The following is a 25,936-nucleotide window of genomic DNA, read 5'->3' on the forward strand; positions in this document are numbered from 1 at the left end:
TTGTCAGGGTAGCTTCGGGATATTCGTCATACCGTAGTAGGCAGATAAATATTGTCCATGATCGTAAGAGAAAATGAGTAATTGCCAAAGGAAGATAACTTGTCTGCTGTGAAACGGGAAAATCTTTTGGAATGCATTTCCTAAAATAAAATAAAACTAACAGTATCTCAACCTTAACGAGGTATTCCTTTGAATTATTCAACTACCGTTGGACGAAGCATCTTTTCTGCAGACATGCTAAGGGCATAGGCCTCCAGTACGGCTAAAACAGATATTGGTAAGTCTATTTCTATTGCACTGTCAGCTGCTTCTGAGAGATAGGGAGAAAATAAAATGAAGCTTTTCGAAGTAAATTTCCAAACACAAAGAGGTACACACTTTTATCAAACAATTTCAATCAACAGGGTTGCTGATAAAATAGTAAAACACAAGCATATCCTTTAGAAACTTAACAAGGTTTATGTTTTCAGCGTATATTACCTTGAAAACATGACTTGTCAAAAAGTTACCCGTCACCGGGATAAACTTGGGACAGAAACGAGGGAGGATATCTCAGTACATAGTGCTAGAGTAGTTCAGTTTTCCTCAAATTTGCAAAGAGAAAAGTTGATTCTACTTTGTTCACCCAGTTTTGGATCTAAATAACAAACCACGTTTTGGCGATTTTCTAATTATTCGAAAAACTATACCAAAGTAACTTCCTTTTACGATATTTTCCGTCTTCTTCTTCTTCTGTCGTGAGTGAAATTATTAGTCCATATGTTTGTATCAACACTAAATTCTTCTTTCCCCATTTAGTCTTACCATTAGTACCCTATCATTTACAAATTGAAGACTTTGAGGCAAAACCCCGTCAAGTCCAAAAAGTGAAAGTGTAAAGGAGGTAGCTTCACAGGGATTTCTATTCATCCAATTTTCTTCAAACTTGGCACATATATACTAGACCAAAAATAAATCAACAAGTACTTTTTGTTTCTTTCGGAAAATAGGTTAAGGAGGGCAAAGGGCCCCTTTTAAAAAAGGGTCTCTTTGATAAAAAGAGCCACATTAAAGAAACTTAACTCTACCGATAGAAAGACGACTTCAAAGTTGGAAATACGGGTTTAATCGTTTTTCCGAGAACAAGATCGCAGGGGCAATGGCCCCCTTCGAAATGAGAAAGGACTCCGCACAATCCTTACGGAAATTGGATTTCGGAGGAATTGTTTGAAACCGTAATATATTGTAGATATGGTGTTCTTAAGAAAAAGTATCAATGGGCACACCCACAAATCACTGGCTGTTTGTCCACTTTTTTCAAAACAGCCGAAGATAACGACATTCTGGATTACGGTAAAAATTACTAAAACCGTGATATGTTGTAGATATTGTGATTCTGAGGAAAAGTCTTAATGGGCATAACACGAATCACTGATCGTTTGGCCACTACAGGGCTACTTTTTTTGAAAGAAGTCGAAGATAATATTCTCGATTTTAATGAAAATAACTGAAACTGTGATAGGTTCATATAGTTAGAGGTTATGATCCTGAGAAAAGTTCTCAATAGGCACAACTACCAATCACTGATCGTTTGGCCACTACAGTGTCGCTTTGTTGGAAACAGAAGATAACGTTATTCTGGATTTCGGTGGAATTGCTTGAAACCGTGATATATTGTAGATATTGTGACCCTGAGGAAAAGTCTTGATGGACACAACTACCACTCACTGACCATTTGGCCACTACGAGACCACTTTTTTTGAAGGCAACCGAAGATAGTGATGTTCTAGATTCTCGGTGAAAATGATTGAAACTGTGATATGTTATTAGATATTGTGATCCTGAGAAAAGGTCTTAATGGGCACAATCACTATTCACTGACGGTTTGGCCACTATGAGGCCACTTTTTAAAATCAGCCGAGACGAAGACAGTGATATTCTGGATTTCGGTCAAAAGGACAGAAACTGTGATATGTTGTAGTTATAGACATTCTCAGAAAAAATCTCAATGGACACATCTACAAATCACTAATCGTTTGGTCACTGCAGGGCTACTTTTTTGAAAGCAGCTGAGTATAACGTTGTTCTGGATTTCGGTAAGATTGAGTAAAACTGAGATATGTTGAAGATCTTCTCATCATGAGAAAAAGTCTTAATGAACACAACCATCGAAGTATGACCGTTTGGCCACTACAGATCCAGATTTTTTTAAACAGTCGGGTATAACGATTTTTTTTTGGTTTTGGTGTAAATGAATGAAACTGTGATATGTTGTAGATGTAGCGATCCTGAGAAGAAATGTCTACGGCTTGCCAGGGTTTTCCTTTGTCCCGCAAGATGAATATCTGAATGTTGTCTATGCTCAAACTACTTTCCCCATCCCTTTTCCGGGTTGTGAGATAGGGCTATTCAGGGTTACACACAATGCTATCAAAATTCCAGAGTATCCTTATCTTCTGCTATTTTAAAAAATGTAGCCCTGTAGTTGCCAAATGGTCACTAATTGTTGGTTGTTTCCATTGAGACTTTTTCTCAGGACCACAATGTCTACAACATATCACAGCTTCAAGCAATTGCACCGAAATCTAGAATACCATTACCTCCTGCTTGTTGTAAAAAAGTGACCCAATAGTGGCCAAACGACCAGTAATGGGTGGTTGTGCCTATTGAGACTTTTTCTCAGAATCACAATATCTACAACATATCACGGTTTTCACCAATTTCACCGAAATTCAGAATACAGTTACCTTCTGTTCTTTTACCTTTAAAAAGTGGCCCTGTAGCGGCCGAATGGTCATTGATTGGTCATTGCGCCTGTTGAGACTTTTGTTTTCAGGATTACAATATCTACAACATACCACGGTTTCAAGCAATTCCACCGAAATCCAGAATAACGTTATCTTTTGCTGTTTTCAAAGATATGGCCCTGTAGTGGCCAAACAGTCAGTGATTGGTCATTGTGCTTTTTCAGACTTTTTCTCAGGATCACAACATCTACAAAATACGACAGTTTCAGTCATTTTAATCGAAATCCACAATATTACTATCTTCGGCTACTTTCAAAAAAGTGGCCTCGTAGTGGCCAAAAGATCAGTGATTGGTAGTTATGTCCATTAAGACTTTTCTCACTATCACAATATCTACAACATATCACGGTTTCAGTCATTTTTACCGAAATCCAGAATGTCGTTATCTTCGGCTGTTTTCAAAAAAAGTGACCATGTAGTGGCCAAACGGTCAGTGATTTATGGTTGTGCTCATTAATACCTTTTCTTAGGAACATCATATCTACAATATATCACGGTTTCAAGCAATTCCACCGAAATCCGATTTCCGTAAGGATTGTGCGGGGTCCTTTGTCATTCCGAAGGGGGCCATTGCCCCTTCAACCCTTTTCTCGTAAAAACGACAAAACCCGTATTTCCTACTTTGAAGTCGTTATTGCATCGGCAGAGTTTCGTTTCTTTGAAGTGACCCTTTTAATCAAGGGGGGCCTTTTTTGAAAAGGTGTCCTTGGCCCCTTAACCTATTTTCCGAAAGAAACAAAAAAAGTACTTGCCGATTTATTTTTTGGTCTAGTATATATGTGCCAAGCTTGAAGAAAATAGGATGAAGAGAAACCCCTGTGAAGTTATCTCTTTTACACTTTCACTTTTTGGACTTGGGTTTTTGTCCCAAAGTCTTCAATTCTACTTTCGTTACCTTTTCTCCTAGTCTCTTAACCAGGATCACCCCACACCATCACAACCATTTTTCTCATCACCTGCGTAATTCTTTCGTTTTTCAATTCAAAATTTTTCGTTATCTTTCCATTAAACCTCAAAACTTTCTACCAAATCCGTAATATTTTGTCAATCTCTTCTTTGACATATTGCAATTTTACTTTTTGTAACATGGTACGAGCATAAAGTATCCCTATGCTAAATATATGCTAAATACATTCCAAATTTTTTCTCTTATCTTTCCCTCTTCAGTTATCTTTTTTATATTGTTATTTCCTCGTTCAATGCTTTCTCATAAGACATCCCTAGGAGATCAGAATGGGGAGTATTTTGCCTCTGGAACTAAACTTTGCACTCTGAAGAAAATATTTTACATATTCTACTCTTTTTTTGTGGAAAACCAGAGTAAAAAATGTAGTAAATTCCGTCTTCTTTTACATACGACAGTATTCCAGCCGTTATTCTCATTATGCCTTGTATTAATGTGTAAGTTGTCATGTCAATCACTATGATTTCGGCCAACTAGAAGAACACCTACCTAATTTAGGACACTATTCGTCTGTACTTCATATAGACCAATTTGGCAGGTATGGTCCTTTTGTGTAGCAACCTTCAGTCGATGTTGATCTAAATTTCACTAAAGCACGCAATTCTTTACACCCAATGCATAAAAAACGTTTTTGTAAACTTGGAATCCTTGGGAGGGGTTATAAATGACACACCAATAAAATATAATCATGATATAAAATATGCTAAACTTAGAGAAATCCGGAAGGAATCAACTCAGATCATTAAAGCATATTAGTGATAAACAGTGGATAGTTTAAAATTAGATTTGAAGGACGTGAGGCAAGAACATGGTAACCCATAATTTTGCAATTGCTGCGTTTTGCAGCACCCGATAGAGAGCAACGCATACCGCTTTGTTTAACTGTATCCGTTTAATCCTTCATGTGTAGTCTAATGTGAAAAATCAGCTTTTCGACTTTGGAAATGAATTGTGCACCAGAAAGTCTCTAATTTCTTAAAATAATAAAATTGTGGATTACCATGTTCTTACCTCACACCCTTCATTTATCATATCAGTTGACTTATTATAATTCTAGTTGCAAAGAACAATTTTATATTAAAAAGGCCAGAATTGGTACTAATAATCAATGTAAGTTGAAAACATGATTAATAAACAAGTAACATTTATACCTGACATTCCAGAGGCACATGACGGCATATCGGGAGAGATGCAGGATACTGCTGGAGAAGTTCCTTCATCCTCGTCGTCATGACCATTCATACTGGATGGAAGCTCACAAAAATTTTCATCCAACTCAGTGCTAGATCGCCGAGTAGAGGAAGCCGATGGCACTAGAATAACAATAAATAATAGTTACAAACAAACATTACAAATTCATATTTCGTTCAATTATAAGTAACGGTATACTAGTAAATATGTTAGTTTCACATAAAAGTATTCATCTAAATTTTACGTTATATGTCATTATTGTAGTTAGTGGCTATTGAAACAAACACGAATAAGGCACTAATTCGTTGCGAAATGTAAACTTGATATTTAAGAAGTATTAAACGTTTCTTGTCTTCGTCAACTTACTCTAGAGATAGATAAATGGGAGGAAAGCATATGGAGAAACTGATTAAAAAATTTTGACAAGTATACTTAAATTCACTGGTTTGAACTGGATCAATTACTTAGTTATACATTTTTACTATGCACAAGTGTGAGATAAATAATTACCATTAGTCTATCGGTTTAGCACATTTTCCACTCACTGTCAGATGGAATATAATTTTTGTGAATAAATTTTTACTAAATATTAATTAAGAAGTTCTTTTATATTTTCAAAACTCGATCAATACATGAATGTAACTTTCTCAGAAACCGCGTTTATAAACTATCGTACTAAAACATAGGAGCTATAAATATGAAAACTGTACTCTTGTAAACACTAATTTGATTATATGTTTGGTATTTCAAAATTTAAAATTCTGCTTTGATAATTAAAGCCTATAAACTGTTGTTTTTCAAAAGGCGATTATCTAGTTTCGATAAAACACTCATTAAATGTAAATGGGAGTATAATATACTGAATTTATTTTAAAAAAGTTTTGTAATAATCTTAGTGTTTAATACGAATTTGTTTCTTAAGGCATTATATTTACTTTGCTGATTTGAAAGTTTATTTTGTTTGTAAGTTAATGTCCCTTTCCAAAGATGAGACTTCACAAAATGTAAACTCAGTGTGTAACGTTGTATCGAAACATCCTATGCTCCACCACAGAATTGAGTCTGGCTCTCTCTCACTAAAATAAATAAATAAATAAATAAATAAATAAATAAATAAATAAAAGTTGAATTTAGAAGGTCAATACGGACTGATGTGCATGTTTTGAATTCCTCATATTTAGATCTATATATGTCAAATAGTAAACTTACTTACGCAAGACTAGATTTCCAAAATCATGAAGCTGAAGAACTTGAAATTTGGTACGAATGTTCTCTTAAACTCTAACGAGGGACCCTATCCAAGTGCGACTCTGACTTCGAGTCGGGACTATGGTCGTTGGATACCTTGTCCCAAAAGAACATAACACGAAAAGTGATACATCCTCGATCGCAACCGTTGCAGAGATATAAGCGTGAAAAGTTCGAAATTGAGCTCCATACTATACATTACAAAGTCAGCTTCCGGGTCAGATTTGGCGGAAACGGTCAGGTAAGGAAACTCAGCGAATACATATCAAAGTATTGTTGGGAGCCCACCACCTTTTGAATGAAAAAAATGTTGCCCCCGGGGCACTCGCAGGGTCCCAGGCGGGGTCCAACTCAAAATTGGCAAATGGAACCGGGGGTCAAGTAGCATATTGTATGAAAGCTAGTGTTAAATAAAAGAAGATAGAACAAATCTCAACTCTCTATGATGACCCTGTGCAAACGGGCAACTGGTCAAAATGTCAATACAACCTACATCAGAAAATATATGGCCACTCTTCTAAATCCGTTAAGTTGTGACAATAACAAGACAGAAAAACACGTTTAAAAGTGCAAGGTATTGAAGTTAAACAAATTGTTGCAGAGTCTCTCACAGTGGCCATATATTTTCTGATGTAGGTTGTATTGACATTTTGACCAGTTGCCAGTTTGCACAGGGTCATCATAGAGAGTTGAGATTTGTTCTATCTTCTTTTATTTAACACTAGCTTTCATACAATATGCTACTTCACCCCCGGTTCCATTTGCCAATTTTGAGTTGGACCCCGCCTGGGACCCTGCGAGTGCCCCGGGGGCAACATTTTTTTCATTCAAAAGGTGGTGGGCTCCCAACAATACTTTGATATGTATTCGCTGAGTTTCCTTACCTGACCGTTTCCGCCAAATCTGACCCGGAAGCTGACTTTGTAATGTATAGTATGGAGCTCAATTTCGAAATTTTCACGCTTATATCTCTGCAATGGTTGCGATCGAGGATGTATCACTTTTCGTGTTATGTTCTTTTGGGACAAGGTATCCAACGACCATAGTCTCGACTCGAAGTCAGAGTCGCACTTGGATAGGTTCCCTCGTAAGTTTAGCCAGTTTTTTTTTCTAATTTGACCTCTAACAGGGAAAGTGGGATAGAAGTCTTCTCTTTTCACCAAATCTTCAAAAGCTTTGAGTCTAGAAACTTTTTATTTTGATCAAATGCTTCTATTAAACTTTGCACTGTCAAAAGAAAAAGAGCTTTCTTGTGTTATAGACCCTATGGTTGTCATACGTACCTTCGGTACGGGAGACCCGTTTTAATTCCTGGTAAGATTTTATGTGATTCGGATTATACATTAAGCTGTAGGTTCAAGTTTTCTAGCCTCGGAGCTGAAAGGAAAGTTCAACTCCAAACGAACCAGGAAGAGAGAGAAAAGTTATCCGTAAAGATGGAAAAAGACTGCTGAACATTTTGCAGCTATTGTTGTGATGTTTTTAACCACTAGGCATAAGGGCACAAACATAAAATATGAATACGTGAGTCAATTAATTTATGAATTTAATCTACTTCATTCACAGAACTAGGAAGATGTCTTTGTTCTGCTGAACGTAGAAACAAAAAACAAAAAATATTGTTCCGAATGTAGTCATTCAGTTGTAGTAATTAAAATGGGTAACGCAGAGAAAAAAAAAGTTCACATGAGGAATAGAGAAGCAAAATATTCACAGTTGCAGTGATCCTTAAGTCCATTTACTGATTATAACCTACATAATTATACTAAAGAGTAGAAATGACTAACTCACCATTGTCCAGGCCATACTGCTATACGTGGAAACGTTAAATCTGGATAGAATATACTTTTTGACATAAAATCAAGCGATAAAGGAATTTTGAAAATACATATCCTAAGGGGTGTTGAAGGAGGATTTTTTGCCAATGAATCTCTGAAGTTAGAGAAATGAAACCCTGCACATAAATTCTTCACTAAAAATGAGGGTATGCGTCTTTTAACATTTTGAAAAAAAATATGCTTTTAAGGAGGGAAAAGAGAGACATTTCTAACATACTGAAACTTTCCTTTGTTTAATCAGAAAGTGTTGAATGTGGGACTTTGCTTTAAGTTAGAGATCTGAAATTCGGTATACAGACTTTAAATTAAAAATAAGTAAATACGTATTTCGGCGTTTCATAAGTGGCAAATGAGGGCATTTAATACAACATTGAAACTTCACTTCATTTATTCACAAAGTGCCGAATGTGGTGATTTACTTGAATTATATATGTCAAATTCGGTATATAAACTCTTAAGTAAAAATAACAGAATACGCGTTTTTTTTAGCGTTTTCGAAAATTCTGTTCCTGACAGAAAAAAGGTGGACAGAGTGGACTTATGAAAGAATGAAAGTGGCTTACTCGTAGACGGCCAGGCCATGTTATTATTCTAGCAACGTGAGGTTTGCACAGATAAGTAATTTTGTTACGAGAGCAATGACCAAGAAAGGATTTTCAAAAATACATGTGGTAAAGGAGGTAGATTCAAACGTTTTGTCCAGAATTGAATACCACATTAATCCTAAGTTCGACATATAACTAGCCATGTAAGCTGCTCATTAAAAATAAATGTACATACGTCTCAGCGTATTTGAAAATTTCTGTTTGAAGGGGAAACGGCCAACGGTGCCGATTTTTGAATGACTTCGGGAAGAGCGTTCGGGTACACGTGTTTCGTTATCAGATATCCGAAGAAAGATATCGAGATCCTAGAGGGGAATTCAAAGATTATGTCAATATAGAAGATCAGGTTTTATAATTATACTTTTTCTTGAAATTCATATCCTAACTGGGAAAGGAGGTTCAAGTATATTCAATAAACTTATTCTCCCGCTCTAAGAATGCGCATTTCATGTAGTATATAGAAAGATAGATAGATAATTACTTGTTTTTTATTTGTATGTATGAACTTTATTTATAGAGAAACGAATATGATACAGTAGTACTATATTACGTAAATAAAACTTATATCAACCAGTTACTTACCTGCACTGGGGTATGGAGAATCAAGAGACGATTCCGTTGATCGTGACTGTGAGTGTACGAATCCTACTCGATTCGGATCGGAATTAATCCGCGAAGCAATGAAATATTTTGTAAAAGGTACACTGTCCACCTCAAAACGTATACCAAGTGAGGAATTTGACTGTTGGCAATTGCACAACCTGAGCAGACGTTCACATAATACAAACAAAATCTGGAAATATACAAAAAATTACATAGCGCATAAATACGTTGCCATGGCAAAAGTAATTAGACACCAGAAGAGTAAGTCCTGGTCATTGCAACTTACGAGTGGGTAGAGACCATCATCCTGGGGAAAGAGCTTGGTAGAGTACCAATTAGCAGCACGCAAAGCTTCAAAACTAAGTGGATACAAAGTCATCGACGGCGTTCTGTGATAGTTGATCTCACTAGTCACAGAAAGCCTCAAATAAGATTTGAACTTATAAACCTCCCGAGAGTACCTGGCACTTTTAAATGTAATCAAAAGTAACACATCACTCAATAAGTTCTTACGATGACACATAGATGTCCCACTATTCACAAATCTATATGATGTTTAGAAAGTACTAAGATTCAAATGATACATGCCAAAATTTTACAACATGTTAGTTTACAAGTTACAGTGGTTTTAGTGGCGCAACTTTTGTACTTTTGAAAACAATGAAAAAATCTGAATTTCGTGTGTCGATAAAGCATTGCTTTTTAATGAGGAAAAATAGCATTTAAGCAAAGAAATGGATGAACAAGTGTTATTGGCACTTTGCTCCACCGAGAGAAATGATAGAGAAGTGGTTTGCTAAATTTAAACGCGGCCGTATAAACAACGATGATGCTGAATGTTCTGGACGTCCAAATTTGGCAATTATTCCAGAAAACATAAAAAAAGCCCACAAAATAATTTTGGTCAATCGAAAAGTGATGTCGCGTGAGACAGCTGACACCTTAAAGTTATCAGAAGGTAGTGTGTGCACCACTTTTCAAAAATATTTGTCCATGAGGAAGCTCTGTTCTTAGTGGGTACGGCGTTTGCCCATAGTCGACCAAAAACAAAACTCGTTCGCGATTCAGAGCGCTGTTTGGAGCTGTTTCAGCGTAACAAAAAGGAGCTTTTCATGCGGTATGTGACAATGGATAAAACGTGGATCCATCGCTATACTCCAGAGTCATATCGGAAGTTATCTGAGCGGACAGTAACAGGAAATAGCTGCCCAAAGCAGTAGTACGCAGGAAATTATTTCTGGAGGTCCAAAATGAATATGAGAGCATTTTATATTAAATTCCTAAAATTAGGCTAAATTAACACAAAAATCGAAATTCCGGGGGTCCAGACTCCCAGGACCCACACCCTGCGTGCGTCCCTGGCCCAAAGCAACCAAAAAAGGAAATATCAGCTGGTAAGCTTTCAGCCTTCACATTTTGGGATGCGCACGATATTTTATTCATCGGCTAACTTGAGAAAGGAAAAACCATCAATAGCAAATATTATTGGTGCGTTTGAAGGAAGAAACTGCGGAAAAATGACCCAAGAAGAAACAAATCCTCTTTCACCAAGACAATGCACCTTGTCACAAGTCGATCGCAACAATGGCAAAATTCCACGAATTGCACTCTGAATTGTTTCCTCCACCAGACTCTCCGGATCTGATTCTCAGGGACTACTAACTGCAAACCTAAAAAGAGTTATTCAATGAAAGAGATATAGCTCAACATGGGCCAGAAACTGAAGCGTATGTTGAGGCCAAACATAAATCGTTCTACAAAAAAGGCATCGAAATTTTAGAAATGTTGAAACGAATGTGTCACTTTTGAAGGAGATTATGCTGATGAATAAAATCAAATTTTGAGTAAAAGTTGTTGTTTTATTCATCCTACATCTACAAACTTAATATTAAGCATTAATGTTAAAAACTAAGATAAAGAAATCGTATTAGTTTATAACAAAACCATTATAAAACTTTACAATATTCCCCATATCTCTACTAAAAGTTAAGAAAAGTTCACAAGGTAAAAGTCATTTCATTATACATACTGGACCAAAATAAAATGATCTATTTACTTATATATGACTATTCCACTTAACAGGTACATATAACGGATGATTCAAGTACTCAGGAATAAACTTTGAAGATAGAATTCTCGCAGGGTTGATCATTCGTTTTAAGACAAACCATGCTCTCTGACGAGTCATTTAGTAGCTAAGCACTATCACAGATACTTCAATGACGAGTACAAAATTCTATTTCAAGTAGAATTCCGTTCAGTTTTCAGAGTCTCTACGTAAACTCTTAAATTTACCACACCAGTGTGACAATACTTCTGTATAAAGAGTTCTAACATACAAGGTCTGTGGTGAATTTGGTCTAGGCACTGGTTTTATCCCAAATTTAATTATTTTATGCGGTCAGCTGGGTCGTTACACACCCTTTCCAAACATTTCAAAGATTAAGAGTCTGACGAGCGTGCTATCCACGCAACAGATTCTCTGAATCAATCTATTGTTTCAAGAAGATATTTTTAAAAAGTATTCGCACAGCAAAATTGAAGTGTAGCGGGATTTGCTATGAAGTATAGCGGGACCACATTTCCCGTTCCATTGCAGGGGTTTATATTTTTCATGAACAGTCAAAGCGGTTAAGATGGAATAACAGGACAGGATGCATCAAATTATCACCAATAATTTCAGTGAATATAATCAAAGAGGACCCTCAGTGCTTGTAAGCACTATGTGAGCTATCATCATCCCAGATTTAGCAGCTTAATCCTGTTGAAGTACTAGTCTTGCAGGCATATTCTAGCAGTCTTCTGTTGAATCAGTTGAAGCAGGCATATTCACTCTGAGATGTAAAGAAAAGGCAATATTGGCTATATTTCTTTGTAGGAATCACTGTGCAAATTGAAAATAAAGAGCAAAGCCTTCTGTTCGTAGTTTTATTTCTTCTGGAATTTGTATGTGTGTAGATTTTGTTTCCCCAATAGTCACCACACAAAGGATAGACTTGTACTTAGCATTAGCAACGACACATGTGCTTGTTGAAGGGTCGTTGGCAAATCTATGAAGAATCGTTCTTCCAGCCCAGATGTCTTCACATTTTACCTTTTCCCATCAGTTGTAGAAGGCGAAAACCTCCTTTTTCTGAAGTCCTTGATGAAGCCAAGCCAATATTAATTCGTATGAATTTGATAAATTTGGAAAGTGCAGCATATGTATGTGGTGATCTCTTTTGTTTTCTCTAGCCTTCCCGTTACGCATTCCCATATGCCGAGAGATTAGCGGGGCAATCCTCTATTATGCAGACCTGGATAAAGAAGCTAAGAATATAAACATATTATAGAACTTAAATTCCATAAACATAGTCTGCACTTTTTGTATACCTTAGTTCAGTTTTTCTCAACTGGTAGGGCCCGACACACTGGTATGTTGCGCAGTACCATAACATGTGTTGTGAAATTTTAGAGTTTAACAATTATGAAACTTTTAATAATTATTTAAATTCAATTTTTAGACAGACTATACCAGCGAATGGCTTCAGAGGCAGCAAGGATGTTCAGTACTTAATAAAGACTCTACTTCGTAGAAACGTATACTTTTACGCTAATATAATTAATATTATTTATATTAAAAACAAACAAGTGTGTCATAATATCGTGGATGTTCAGTAAACTTTGTCATCAGTCAAAAAATATTGGGGACTACTGTCTTAGTCTAATGCAAAGCAAAGAAAGCAACTCGGAACATGCAATGCGTGTCAAGCAATGCAAAGTTTTTCAATGAAATATCAGAAGTTATGGAGTGTTCGACATAGAAAGTTACCCTGAAAGATCTATCATCCTTCAGAGTTTCTTACAGAGGTTCAAAGTTATTCTCCACAAAGTAGTAGGAATGATATATGATTTGCTTACCTTAGGAATATATTTGAATGTCCTAGCTTCATACCCATGTAACATTATTTTTTGTCTATTCAGAAACTGGGCCAACGTAAAATCGCTGAATTTCTTATCTCTAACAAATTCCCTAGAAAGGTAAAGACCAAGAATGAGACACAGGAGATTCCACACTTCCCATATATGTATTATATTGACAGTTAAGGATATAACTTAGATTGTTAGATTTTTTAGAAAATTATTGAATGAAGCAGAAAAGTATCTACTATTTTATAATTAAACATAATAATAGAATATTTCAAATTAAGATACCCCATTTTCTGTTCTTGAAATATTTAAATATAGTTTATAAATCTAATACAATTTGTTAATTTAATAAAACGAAAATTCACAAATATAGTCCTAAGCCGTTTTATTATTTTACACTGTTGTGATAATTGCACTACCAAGAGGAAACAACGAGAAGTAATTCAAACTCTCAGGATTTGTTCTGCAAGGTATGGCGTACGAACAATTTCACGCCCTGGCTAATGCACACCAGGGATTATATACGCTGTGGCTAAGCTGTGAACCCTGTTCGATGCGCGAAGTAGTATGAAGAGAAGTAGATTCACGCAGCACTCAGGTAGTGGAGCGTATATAAGCGAACATCAAATCTGTGGGTAAATGCCACTATGATCCGACCACGTTAAAAGTCGCAATTTAAACAGATGATGAGTTCGAACTTCTCGTACTGTGAAATTACTGTGCGTACAGAGAATGCCTCCATTACTAGTACAATGAACAGAAGAGAATCATGCATAGCGCACGTTAGTTAACAACTGTTCAATATGACCAACCAGGAGATAACTAACATCTTGTCCCCATGGCCCGACTGAATAGTATCGTCTCCTACAGTGTTAAGGCTCGCTGTTGGAGTGCAGTAACGTATCAGGATCTTTTTCTGTCGACGGTGCTGATTGTTGACCTGTATCTGTTGAATTGTAGACTCGCACTACGAATGTCTATGCATTGGCTTCCGTTGATTTTGATAGAAACATTAGCATTAGATAAACTTGCAGAGAGTATTGTAAATTATCGTGGAGACCGGACGCCAGTGTGGTGTGGGATGAGATTAGAATTATACAATGTCTCAGCAGCTACGAATTGAGGGCAAACATACTAGTGATTGCTACATTAAGAATGGTCTAAAGATCGATGTGATTCTCTTCCTTTAAACAACAATAGACCTCACATTTCAGTACGACAATATCCGCCCACATGTGTACCTGGATGTACAAACCCTTAACCAGGAAATACGGGTATCGGTACTTGTTTTAGTGCACGCTCGTCTAGTCGGAACCAGCGTCGTTATCTTGTAATCAAACTCCCTTGGGGGAAGGTATTGTGAAGGAAAACTATACCCTGATGGTTGATCTTGCATGATGATCTGTGCACCAGCAAATCGCACCATATTCAAGCCTCGGTCGTAGTTCGGAGTCTGCGTTAATAGTAGGTCCCAGTCTTCCTAACCTCGGATTGCATAAGAAAATAAAAGACAAAAAAAAAAAAAAAAATCAAAACAGTACGGTCGCCTAACATGTTATCCATTGTATACATGTGAGGTGTGGCACCTTTTTCGTGCAGGTCCTCCTGTAGGCAGTGTCAATATCTTATGTAGCTACATGTTGTAGCGTGGCAAATGATTCTTTAGATGCACATCTAATTTCTGGTTTAATTGAATCCACGATGTATAGAGACTCTGTAGCACGTGAAGCCTTTACGCCATACTAATTTATCAAGGTTGTAGATGTACAGTTCTGAAATACCAGGTTGTTTAAAAATTATTGAGCCTATGGAGGTCAAAATTGAGAATATATTTATTGGTATTTGAAATTAATGTTATGAAACCGCATATGAACAATTTTGTGCGATGACCTTCTGTCATTTATCCGGCAACACCACTACAATCCCATTTCTGCAGAACTTCTGTAGTTACTGGTAAAAGGAAAAAAGTGACGCGAGGTTTCCACACGCCTCATTTAAAGCTAACTTAATACCGTCCAGGGAGTACTGCAGATACCAAAACAAATGATAATCTGACGGTGCCGTATCCGGGCTATACGTTGGATGAATTAAAATCTCCCAGTCAATTTCTCTTAATATTTGGCGGATTGTTAAAGATGTATATGGTCTGGCGATGTTAGCGTAATATACGACATGGTTTCTGTTGACCAGTTCCAGCCCTTTCTTATGAATGGACATTTCCATGGATTTTTATTGCGCTATAAACAATTTAGAGCTAGCCGATTACGGAAAACACTTTCCTTTGCTCACGTGTTGATTTTAACTAGACGAAATTTCTGATTGAATTTCGATCTGTAACTCATGCGCTCTAAATAATAACCACCATGTTGGTATGCCATTTATCGGTTCAGGGGGAACTGTTTCTACCACTCAATAGGGAAACGGCTTAGAGAAAAAAAATACGATGCATTGTTTTTCAAGTGTCTGCGACGTTGTTAATAAAACGAAGATTAAAAAAGTAATAGAACTTAAAGTTTCTTGGAAATTAAACTATTTATCTTCATTTATAATAAATTATTTAAATATACTAGAGTAGATAAGAACTAGGTTATAGTGTAATTTGCAGGATTATACAGCAAAGTATTTAACGTATCTACTAAATCACTTAAATATGTAACTAGTGTTACTTTCCTTACCAGTACAACACAATGAGTGCCTTTAAACATACGTACTCATCCAAGTTTTGCAGGTCTTTTAAGAGCCATACACGTATAAACGCATGAAGGCTGTTATAATAGTAATATTATATAATACTTTTACGTAAGATGGGCATTGTTTGCAGCCTGAGTTAATGCATTAACTAACGTCCTGACGTATGGGTTGACAACTGACCTTACGAAACGAATCTTATTCATACTTAAAAAGATCCATGATATAAAGCATGGTGATTTGATAATAGACTGTTAATTTTTGGTATGCAAGTTGTTCATAGATTCGATTAAGAATGGATTCAGGGAAGAGCCTCGAGAACTTTACCTAGGAGAAAATATTTCCCCAAATAAAAATAATCTAAATTTTATGCTGAATTCAATAATAGGATGCACAAAATTAAGATGATAATTATGTCCATGAGCTTTCTGCGAATTCTCAACGTACTATTATCGAACTATTTTAAACATTAACAATATTATTTCACCTTCATTTTCTTTAACCAATGGAATTTACTCGTAAATTGTTTATACTAGTCCATGAAATATATATAAAAAGATATAATTGGTAGGGCTCGATAAGTAGTGGTCCACGTTAAAATTTACAGATCAAGTAAAGTGCTTTGGCCACATGAGTTTAACATTTGAATCAACAAATAAACAAATATGAAAGCGCAGTAATGATAATAAACTAGTTCAAATTGCCTGATTATAGAATGAAAGAACATGAAATTTCTAGTTTCACGTCCCACATTTATGTTCTGTAGGCTAAAAGAGACGAATGATTAATGAAAGTGAATGATTATAAAATATTGAGTGGAACGGTCATATAGGAGGAAACGCTAAAACCGCGAGGAAACCCACGGACACGATATTTACCACCACAAACTTACATGGCCTGGGACCAAAGCAAGAACCTCCCTACCAGAGATGAGCGCTGCATCACTGATCCACCATGTCTTCTGATTACAGAATGAGTACGAACGTTAGTGACATGTCATAACGAGTAATATATATAATATTCTGTCCCAGTGAGTGAAACAATAAAGAAAATCCAACTTACATTGGCAAAACTTATAACAAAGAGCTAAATTCTTCAAACATTTTATTTTCAGAACCACAGAAATCAGCATTTTTCCTTGTGGGCAAAACGCAATAATTTCGCGATCTAATCTTTTGCAAGTGTACTTCGAGATACGAAATATTACTCACATTCAGAGCAGACGAGATAAATATTTTAAATATATTCGTACGCTCAGAAAACTAGTTCGCGTGAGTTTTCTTAAAGAAAATGTTGAAATTTCAAATTACAAATGTAATGCAAAATGAATTTATGTTAATATTGCTCTTGTTTACGTTAGAAGAATTCCGTGCAGAAGGTAGGCATGGCAACTGGAAATACTGGTCTAGAGCCTAAATAATGTAAATCCAAAATATGTAGACCCATCCATATATCAAATTGTATTTGTATTAACGTGGTAGGCCTACATAGTTTTGAGACCTGGCGTCTAGTTCAGAAGAAAAGTTTTCGAGTACTGATCTTGTTCATGATACCCTTTTGACGGATGCACTTCCGATATTACTAGTCAGCCTCTGTTTGCTATAACTATTATCATCTCCAAACCACTGCGGTCACCACGAAAACATTTTCTTGTGGAAATATAGCAAAACAGAAAAATATTTTATAATACGAATTCTTATAGTATTAAAATGCGAATAATTGTAGCAATAGTGTGTAGATACCAATAGAAACAATGTAAATGTTGTAGTAAGATACGAATATTTTAAAGCCATTAGGTGCATACTTTTGGTGCAGAAAATGCTATATTTGTAGCTGCAGTATAATACCATGAAAATTCACTACATTTATAACATGTATGCCAACAAAGTTTCAATGTGTACAATTAAGATTAGGAGAAGTGTATGGGAGACGATAGAACATGAATTTTCAAAGCATTGGGAAGCAAGTTTTGAAAATAAAAGCTCTATTGTAGCTACAATATGGTCGCATCGATATTCTCAATCTGTTTGTTATTTATTTTTTTTATTTGAATTGATGCAATAGTTACCACAGGAACATCCAGGCGCCATAAATATGTGTGAACCCATTCTAATGGTTGTATACAATAAACCGTGTCAGTCATAGATGATCAGGGACATACTATCATCTTATATGTCCAGTTGTATAGAGGAGAGACTATAACTTGGATTGCAACCCGGTAATTGCTGAGATACGACATAGACTTTCGATAATAAAGAGAAACACGGAAGCCATAAACAGAGAAAAAATATGTTCGAAGGCAAATTAATCCGAAAGTTTACAAGAAATATCATATTAGTATTGTAAGGGATTTTATGTACACTGGAAATCTGAACAAAAATGAAAGTAATAATGAAACTAGCATAAATGTTGATGAAATGAGAGCTATCACCCGTGATCTTATGACAGAAGTCAATGAAGGAGAACATAAAATAGAGTATGTCAGGATGGAGAAGCGTAAACTGTGATTCAAAGAAGAAAGTAAGGATGTGAATGATTGAAAAAATACTAATTAGGTTGCAATGGCTCCGGAATAAGAGCATTATAAATACTAACAGGAAACAACACGAAGCTACAAGACGAAATAAATGAAAGATTAAAGAGGTTAGTAAAAGAAATATAACGAATTTTTAGTCTTATTGAAAAATGTTTAAATACTTCTCTTTAAAATTTCAAATTCTTACTATCGTAGGTAGGACATTTTCATACTATGGTTTCAAATAAAAATTCTAATGGTCCAAAGAACATTCATCTTTGATGTAATTCCATTTCTAGGTAAGAAAGCGTTTCAAAGAGCAATCAGTTTTTCTATATAAAAAGATTGTGCAAAAACATAAGAAACTCAGAAAGAAAAACCTGACTGGATCAAATATGTTCACAATGAAAATGGAAACATCCTAGCTGATCTAAAAAAGAAAGCTTGAGAGAAATGGCATAAAGAGGAAATTTCTAACAAATAGAAAGAATCAGTAAGAATTGTTACTATGTTCAAGATGGGCGACAAGGGCAGCAATAACTGTCGAAGAATATCGTTAGCATAAACATATTACAAGATTTTGCCTAAGATTCTTGTAGCATGGTTAATGTTTATGAAGCTGAGCTGATTTGAGATCAGCGTTAGGGGTTCAGACATAATAGGTCAACCCTGGACCTTAACATAACGATGAAACTTCATTCTATGTACTCATCACGAAAAGTCGTAGAAAGTGTACACATTTTCTGCCTTTTAAATACTTCTATCAGTTATTACCGAATCATAATAGCTTTTAATACAGAAAATATCATAATTTTGAGTTAGGAAAAATGCCTTTAAGCTAGCAATGTTGTTTATTTCAATATTTCTTGATGTGAAATGTGTTATCTATGAAGTTTAGTAGTTTTAAACGTCGCATTGTTAGTCTGCATTGTTTCTTCAGAGAAGAGAATTATATATTCAACAAAAACATGAAATTATACTCTAAAAAGGACGAAACAATGATAGCCGCTAACAGCAACTTTGTAGAAAAGTAACATTACAAGAGGACTATTACGAAATTGAATAAAATTTCACGCAACAATATTCATTATAAAAAAGAAATTACTGAAGCGAATTAGTACGGTCAGTTACGAAGGTCTACACTCAGATCATCAGCTGCCAACGAATAGAGACTGAAACCTTTCTTAAGTGGAATTGAAACCAATTGTAGAAAACAGTAAATAATATATTTATATTTAATATCACATTGAGGGTACAAAGTATGTATACTTACTTATTGCAAAATACGATAGATTGAGGCAACACAAATTGTTCAAATTCTTGAACACAAAGTATCTGACCTCTTGTTTGCACTGCATTTGGTCGTTTCAGTCTCACAAAACGAATAGCATCATTCGCTCGAACTCTTAAGCTGTATACTAAGTAACAAGCTATTAATACGCCTGTTCTACCCAGACCTATAAAGAAATCAATAATAATAATAATAATAAAATGTTTTCAAGTTTCTTAGTAAATTGACAATGCGTATAATACTAACATAGAAACGAAAAATACTTAGAGAATAATAAAATTCTTAACAACTTAAATCAGGAAACGTTATACGCAATAATTCATTAATTTACGTATTCTCTAAAATGCCTACAAAATTAGTAAATATAATTCATAACCAATTAGTATAAAGGAAATAAATTCGTTCTAACAATAATTTTATAAGTTCAAATTGACATATTAGGAAACAATCATTCATATTATGTATATGTTATTTTACATATTTTTTTTTAAATTTTAATTCTATAAATGGAAAATTTGAAGAACTACTCAGGAAACAAGAAATACATTTTAAAAGAAAAGGCTTTAAAGTGCTTTATATTTAATTACATAACTTAGTATTTAGTACTGACTAAAAGTTACAATATTGTTAGGTTAGTTTATAACTTACTACAGTTACAAAAAAAAATGCAGTTTTAAACTTTGGTTACTATAAATCTAATTTCGTTTGTAAAATTAGGCTATTCTTCATAACGAAAGAATTACAACGGAGTGGGTATTTACAGTAACATGTCAGAATGTTTGTTAATTATAGATCACTTTATAAATAGTAATGCAATGTACAAACTATATTCGCGTTGATTGTGATGTACTTCTAATGTGAAGAATTAGCAATTGATGCTTTTCTTTTCTAAAATGTAACATTGCTCTTTCTTTTTATATTTTCTTCAAATTTTGAAGACTAGTTTCGTAATAGATTTTGTCCCGCTAAACAAAGAACTCAGAAAATTTAAAGGAAAATGATCAACAAATTCTTTAACCTGAAGACATACTAGCATCTAAAGAAATTGTGAAGAATAAAATTAGATTCTGTGTTTAACATATTTAATACCATTACAAATTATATACAATATTTTTCTACTTTTAGCAGGTATTAGTAGATTGTTATTTTACTTTATAGCACAGAAATGACAAATCGTAGACCAATATACCATATAAATAAATAGAATCTGTTTATTATTATTATTATTATTATTATTATTATTATTATTATTATTATTATTAGTAGTAGTAGTAGTAGTAGTAGTAGTAGTAGTAGTAGTAGTAGTAGTATTAGTAGAAGCAGTAAACTACTTCTTCTACCGTTTGCAAGTGAATACTCCTCTATGAAACTTTCAATATAAAGTTTTCTTTCTTTAGTATAAAATCTTACAAACGTTAAAATTCAGAATGGTTTGTCTTGTTGCCACCTAATACTAGAAAACCTGTAAGGGAGGTGATTGACCTGTCACTTTTATGTTTATGATATTCAATTCCAATACCAAACTATTTTTCAGAAGGTAATAGAGACTTAATCTTGTTTTTGTCTGTAAATACGAGAACTGCATTTAGAAAGCGGAAGATGTATCGATCGACAAATGCTCTTAAACAGAAGTTCACTGCAGAGGTCAATGTGCAGCTAGCATGCTACAAAGTCAACGATGCTGATTATATCAGGCTAGTAAAAGAGGTTTCTAATCAGTTCACGTTTTTTTTTAAAAAAAAAACATGAAATAGACAGTTTTTCATGTGTGTCTCCAATATATAAATATATACATCTATAAATACACATAATAAAATCCATACTCATTGAAGAGAGAAAGAAAAGAAGCTTCCACCGAATAAACGAGGAGGAAATAGCGAATTAAATTCCGGGCTTGTGAATTCAAGAATACTAGATATAGATCGATTATTATAGGAGCTAGGTACGCGATAGCGTGGCTTTCCAATGAATCAACCTCGTCACGCAGAGCTAAGTCTCGCTTGGCTTTTGTGCTTTTTCTATAAAAGAAAATATTCAAGGTGATCCTAATTCTTAAAAATATTTTTACGTCAAAACGGTATAATAAAGATTCCAATAGTCTCTCAACCAAAGTAATTGTATTTCCTTTAGTGTCATATTGCAGATGTAAGTATGCCACATTAAAACAGAAGTTGCATATTTGAAAGATTTTTTTAAAGAAAGAATTCATGATTACCGTAATGGGAAAATCAAATAGCTTACATGAATGATGAGATATCTTATTATTATTACTTCAAGGAATCAATTAACTTCGAAACAGATAAACAAGTTTGATAATTAAAAAATAATAGACCCATTTCTGGACAGAAATAGCCACATATAGAATACATGTGAAATAAAAATATATTGTAATACAGTTGTATCTTCGCAATAGGAGAGCAAACGGAAGTATTGTATTTGCAACCTACTGTTGCATTACTCCAGTGCTAAGTGTGCTCAAGTAAAAAGATCTTCAACTTGATAAGTCACGCCTAACAGTTTTCATTAACATCAAACTTCTCGAGAGTTTCATCTGCATTGCAGGTTTTTGCAACGAGAACTAGCTTTTGTATTAAGCACTTTAAAATGTACTAAAAGAAGAAAGATCAGTTTTGGAATGAAAATATATGACATGGTAATATGAAAAGAAAAAAAATTCAAATTGAGCTATTTAAATTTTCGTGTACGGCTAAATACGTGCTTTTATAAACAAGATTACAAGACAAGGTCAAGATACGTACCTGCGTGACAGTGAACTGCCACTTTGCCCTCAGTCAAGGCAAAAGCCATGACTTTCACCATGTCTAATATGCTGGTTAAAGTCGCTTCACCATAATCTCGCCATCCGAAGTTGTAAAAGTAGACTGAAATAAATTACATTATTTTGATTGCGTTTCAGAAATTAATATTATAAAATCAAATATCAGATATGTACAAAAACAAATTGATTTAGAGTACACCTAAGTGCCAACATTATTGATATCTAAACTTGTGTTAGCTTTCGAGAAATGTCTCATTGCTCTTATCTGCAAGTAAAATTAAACTTTTCATTTGTCCTAATTACCGCATGATCTTGATGGTGATATTTTTTGTTTGTTTCAATTTTTGCCCCAAAAATAATAAAAATAAGTAAAACAAAACATTTTATTTTGGACTTAAATCGAGTAAAAATTACAATAATTGTGTCAGGCCTGTCATATTACCTAGATATACATTACAAGTACTTTCCAATAAATTTTCCAAAATAACATCGAAATCAGCAAGAAACTATCGTATTATTTTCACATCTTAATTATCATAGTGATTTTAGACGTAACTCTTTTATAATGTCAGAAAAATGAAGAACAGGTTTTGACCAGAAAATCACCACTTCATACCATTCTCAGATTTTGACCTCTTTCTTTGTTTCTTTGTCTGCAGACTGGAGCCACAGTAGCGTAGTTGGTTAGGCATCTACCTACTAACAGGATGGGTCAATTTTCATCCCTAGTAAGGGCGATATTTGTTTTTCGTTTTACCCTAATTCAAAATCAGATCAAGAGTTCACTCAATCATTGTACCGTCAGCATCAAAAATATTTCACTCACTGACTGATCTAACTCAATTAAGTCGGGTCCTGTAATTTTGTTTGTATTACAAGCTCCTGGAGAGATGTAACTCAACCTACATGTAAAATGTCAACCAGACAACGACAGTTGGTGAGCCTGTGGAACACCGAAACGGGCTTTTGCTTTGAAGTTGACACAGGAAAATTTCTCCATTTTAAGATTTATTTCTATTGTTTGGATCGTATTTTCCAACGAGTGATATACAGGGTGGCCCAAAAGTAAGTATACAGTACCGTACTAATCAACTCACTGTATTTCATATAATTATTGATATCAAACAGGTAGACCTAGTTTCTTTATTATTTGTTCTTAATGTCTTTTTACTTATACCTTAAGCTCGGAACAGCAGAAGCAAATAAACCCATAAACTAGAACGTTATACGTGGTCAATGGAGGGGTGTATACCTACTTTTGGGCATTTTGTATGTATTAATGACAATATAATTCATTGTGTATATAATGGACGATTTTCCTATATACTGCATATGAGAGGAAAGAAAGAAACGCTGATCATACACGAGCTAGAATATTGTTAAAACTAGCTGAAAATATTACATCTGGAATAATTGAAGAAAATTAGTTTGTAAATCTCTGTCTATATTCATGGACCTACCCAAAGTCCACATCATTCTCGTATATCTTTCCTTCTGCACAGGATAAGACCTTCCATATCACACTGAGTATGGACTGAAGTTGAAATTGAAGCTTGTTAAGAACTTCGGTTCTGTGGGAATTCGAATCCGGCCGCATGGAAAGAAATCCATTACAGTAACCACTTACTTACGTATATTACTTATTTGATTGTGAACAAAAAAACTACTAGCTACTTGAATATTTTTCATGTAAAACTAGTTCAGATGCTAAGGCCTGTACGAAGGGACGACCATTAGTTGTGTTACTTATCATTTCCCTCTTCAACTCAGTAAAAGGTTAAATAGACCTTCCTCAATGAGGAAAATGTCTCGAAATGTTTTTCAAATGTTTGTCCCTCAGCCTAGGAAAAAGAAAAAAAGGTGGCAGGTGTTATTTTCTAATTCATTAAATTGTATCAAGACGTACAGATATATTAGATTCCGGAGAATAATTTAGTTTCTGGGGGTGGAGTATAATCAGCAACGAAACATATACAATCTGTATATCAATCGATTCAGCTTGACAAAACAAATTGATCGATACCAAATTTAACTACTTCCGGTTAACCACTTCCGGTTTATTGAGCCTAATTTAGTTTTCGGGGGTGGGGTATAATCAGAAACGAAACATATACAATCTATATATCAATCGATTCAGCTTGACAAAACAAATCGATCGATACCAATTTTAACTACTTCCGGTTTACTGAGCCTAATTTAGTTTCCGGGGATGGCGCATAATCGGCAACGAAACATATAAATCTATATACTAATCGATTCAGCTTGACAAAACAAATCGATCGATACCAATTTTAACTACTTCCGGTTAACCAGTTCCCGTTTACTAAGCCTAATTTAGTTTTCGAGGCCGGGTTATGGAAATGGCAAAATTCAAAGAATTCTTTCAATAAAGTGGATACTTTCAAACATCTTCCATAACAGCACAAGATGTGCTAGGCATGTGCCATTTATGTGTCCCAGCTACTTTTTAGGTACCCGACACTTGGTACATATGGTATTCATGTGTTAAGCTTGTACTTCAGCTAGCTAAAGTTTTAGGTGCTTGTTATACCTAATCGATATTTGCGACTATATAGCACAAATGTAGCATTTATATACCTGGCTCAGTTTAGCACTGTGGTAATCATTTGTTTTTATATTGTCACTCGGGATATATATCTTTCATGTTCGAGGTACTTACTTAGGTGCATACTTTTTCAGATACTTATTACATAATTGATATCTGCAGCAACACACGAATGACAGTCAGCTCTTTGCATTTGCTCATGAGCAGTAACATGTAACGGTTTCTCGCGCTTTTTGCTCCACTTTCTGTCTTAGTACACAATCGCTTAGAAAAAAGTAGCAACAAATGCATGAAATTTGGGAGATAAATGTAGAAGAAATGACATAACTGATGAATAAAAATTAAGATGAATCTTTCATACATATGTGAACAGTTAATTATTTACTTAGTTAGGGATAAAGAATTGTATCTTTTAGATGTCAACTGTCGCCGATCATTTGAAAGTGAAAATGGAAGAACCATGAAATAAAGTAAAGAGAAGTTCGTCCTTTTGTTATAAAATTACATGACGAGCGGATTTTATCTGATCCCAAATGGTTATCGTCGAATATACTGGGTTACAACAGCACTCTGATTAGCCGAGTTAAAAAAAAAAAAAAAAACTCAAGGATTTATCCCTCTACAAGCAACATTTTCCCCATCGACTTTGTGGCCATGTCGGAAGAGAACGCGCCTAGTAATCAAATGGTTGGTGGTTCACGCCCACCCTGAGGCACATTTTTTTTACTTAATTAAAGTGTTTTTAGACTCACTTTAATGTAAACATATTACGCATGTAGATGATTTAACATATTTTGGGTGAATAATTATGTGGTTCATTGATGCTTGCGGCATGGGGAACCTACTTGGAACATACTAGGTAAGTTTCCCAGGTACATATGAGGCATGTGCTTAGGAGCGGACATAGACTGTGACTATCACTTGCCATCCATGTTGTTTCTCTCTCACAGGTA

At 34.8% G+C, this 25,936-nt stretch overlaps 1 protein-coding gene across 3 annotated transcripts in view; it reads right to left on the reverse strand.

Moving 5' to 3' along the window:
* LOC145688199 (protein tyrosine phosphatase domain-containing protein 1-like) overlaps positions 1–25,936 on the reverse strand; it is a 261,122-nt gene that overhangs the window by 24,211 nt on the left and 210,975 nt on the right. For all 3 annotated transcript variants that reach the window (XM_081762081.1, XM_081762079.1, XM_081762080.1), the window contains 5 exons: positions 22,398–22,520; positions 19,621–19,804; positions 13,136–13,247; positions 9,215–9,425; positions 4,902–5,063 (listed from right to left, as the gene is read on the reverse strand). In XM_081762081.1, the coding sequence (XP_081618207.1) occupies positions 4,902–5,063; positions 9,215–9,425; positions 13,136–13,247; positions 19,621–19,804; positions 22,398–22,520 (792 nt within the window). The remainder of the gene's footprint in view (positions 1–4,901; positions 5,064–9,214; positions 9,426–13,135; positions 13,248–19,620; positions 19,805–22,397; positions 22,521–25,936) is intronic.

The sequence above is a fragment of the Thermobia domestica genome, chromosome 6 (assembly GCF_964235325.1).
Source record: "Thermobia domestica chromosome 6, izTheDome1.hap1.1, whole genome shotgun sequence".
Lineage (NCBI taxonomy): Eukaryota > Metazoa > Arthropoda > Insecta > Zygentoma > Lepismatidae > Thermobia > Thermobia domestica.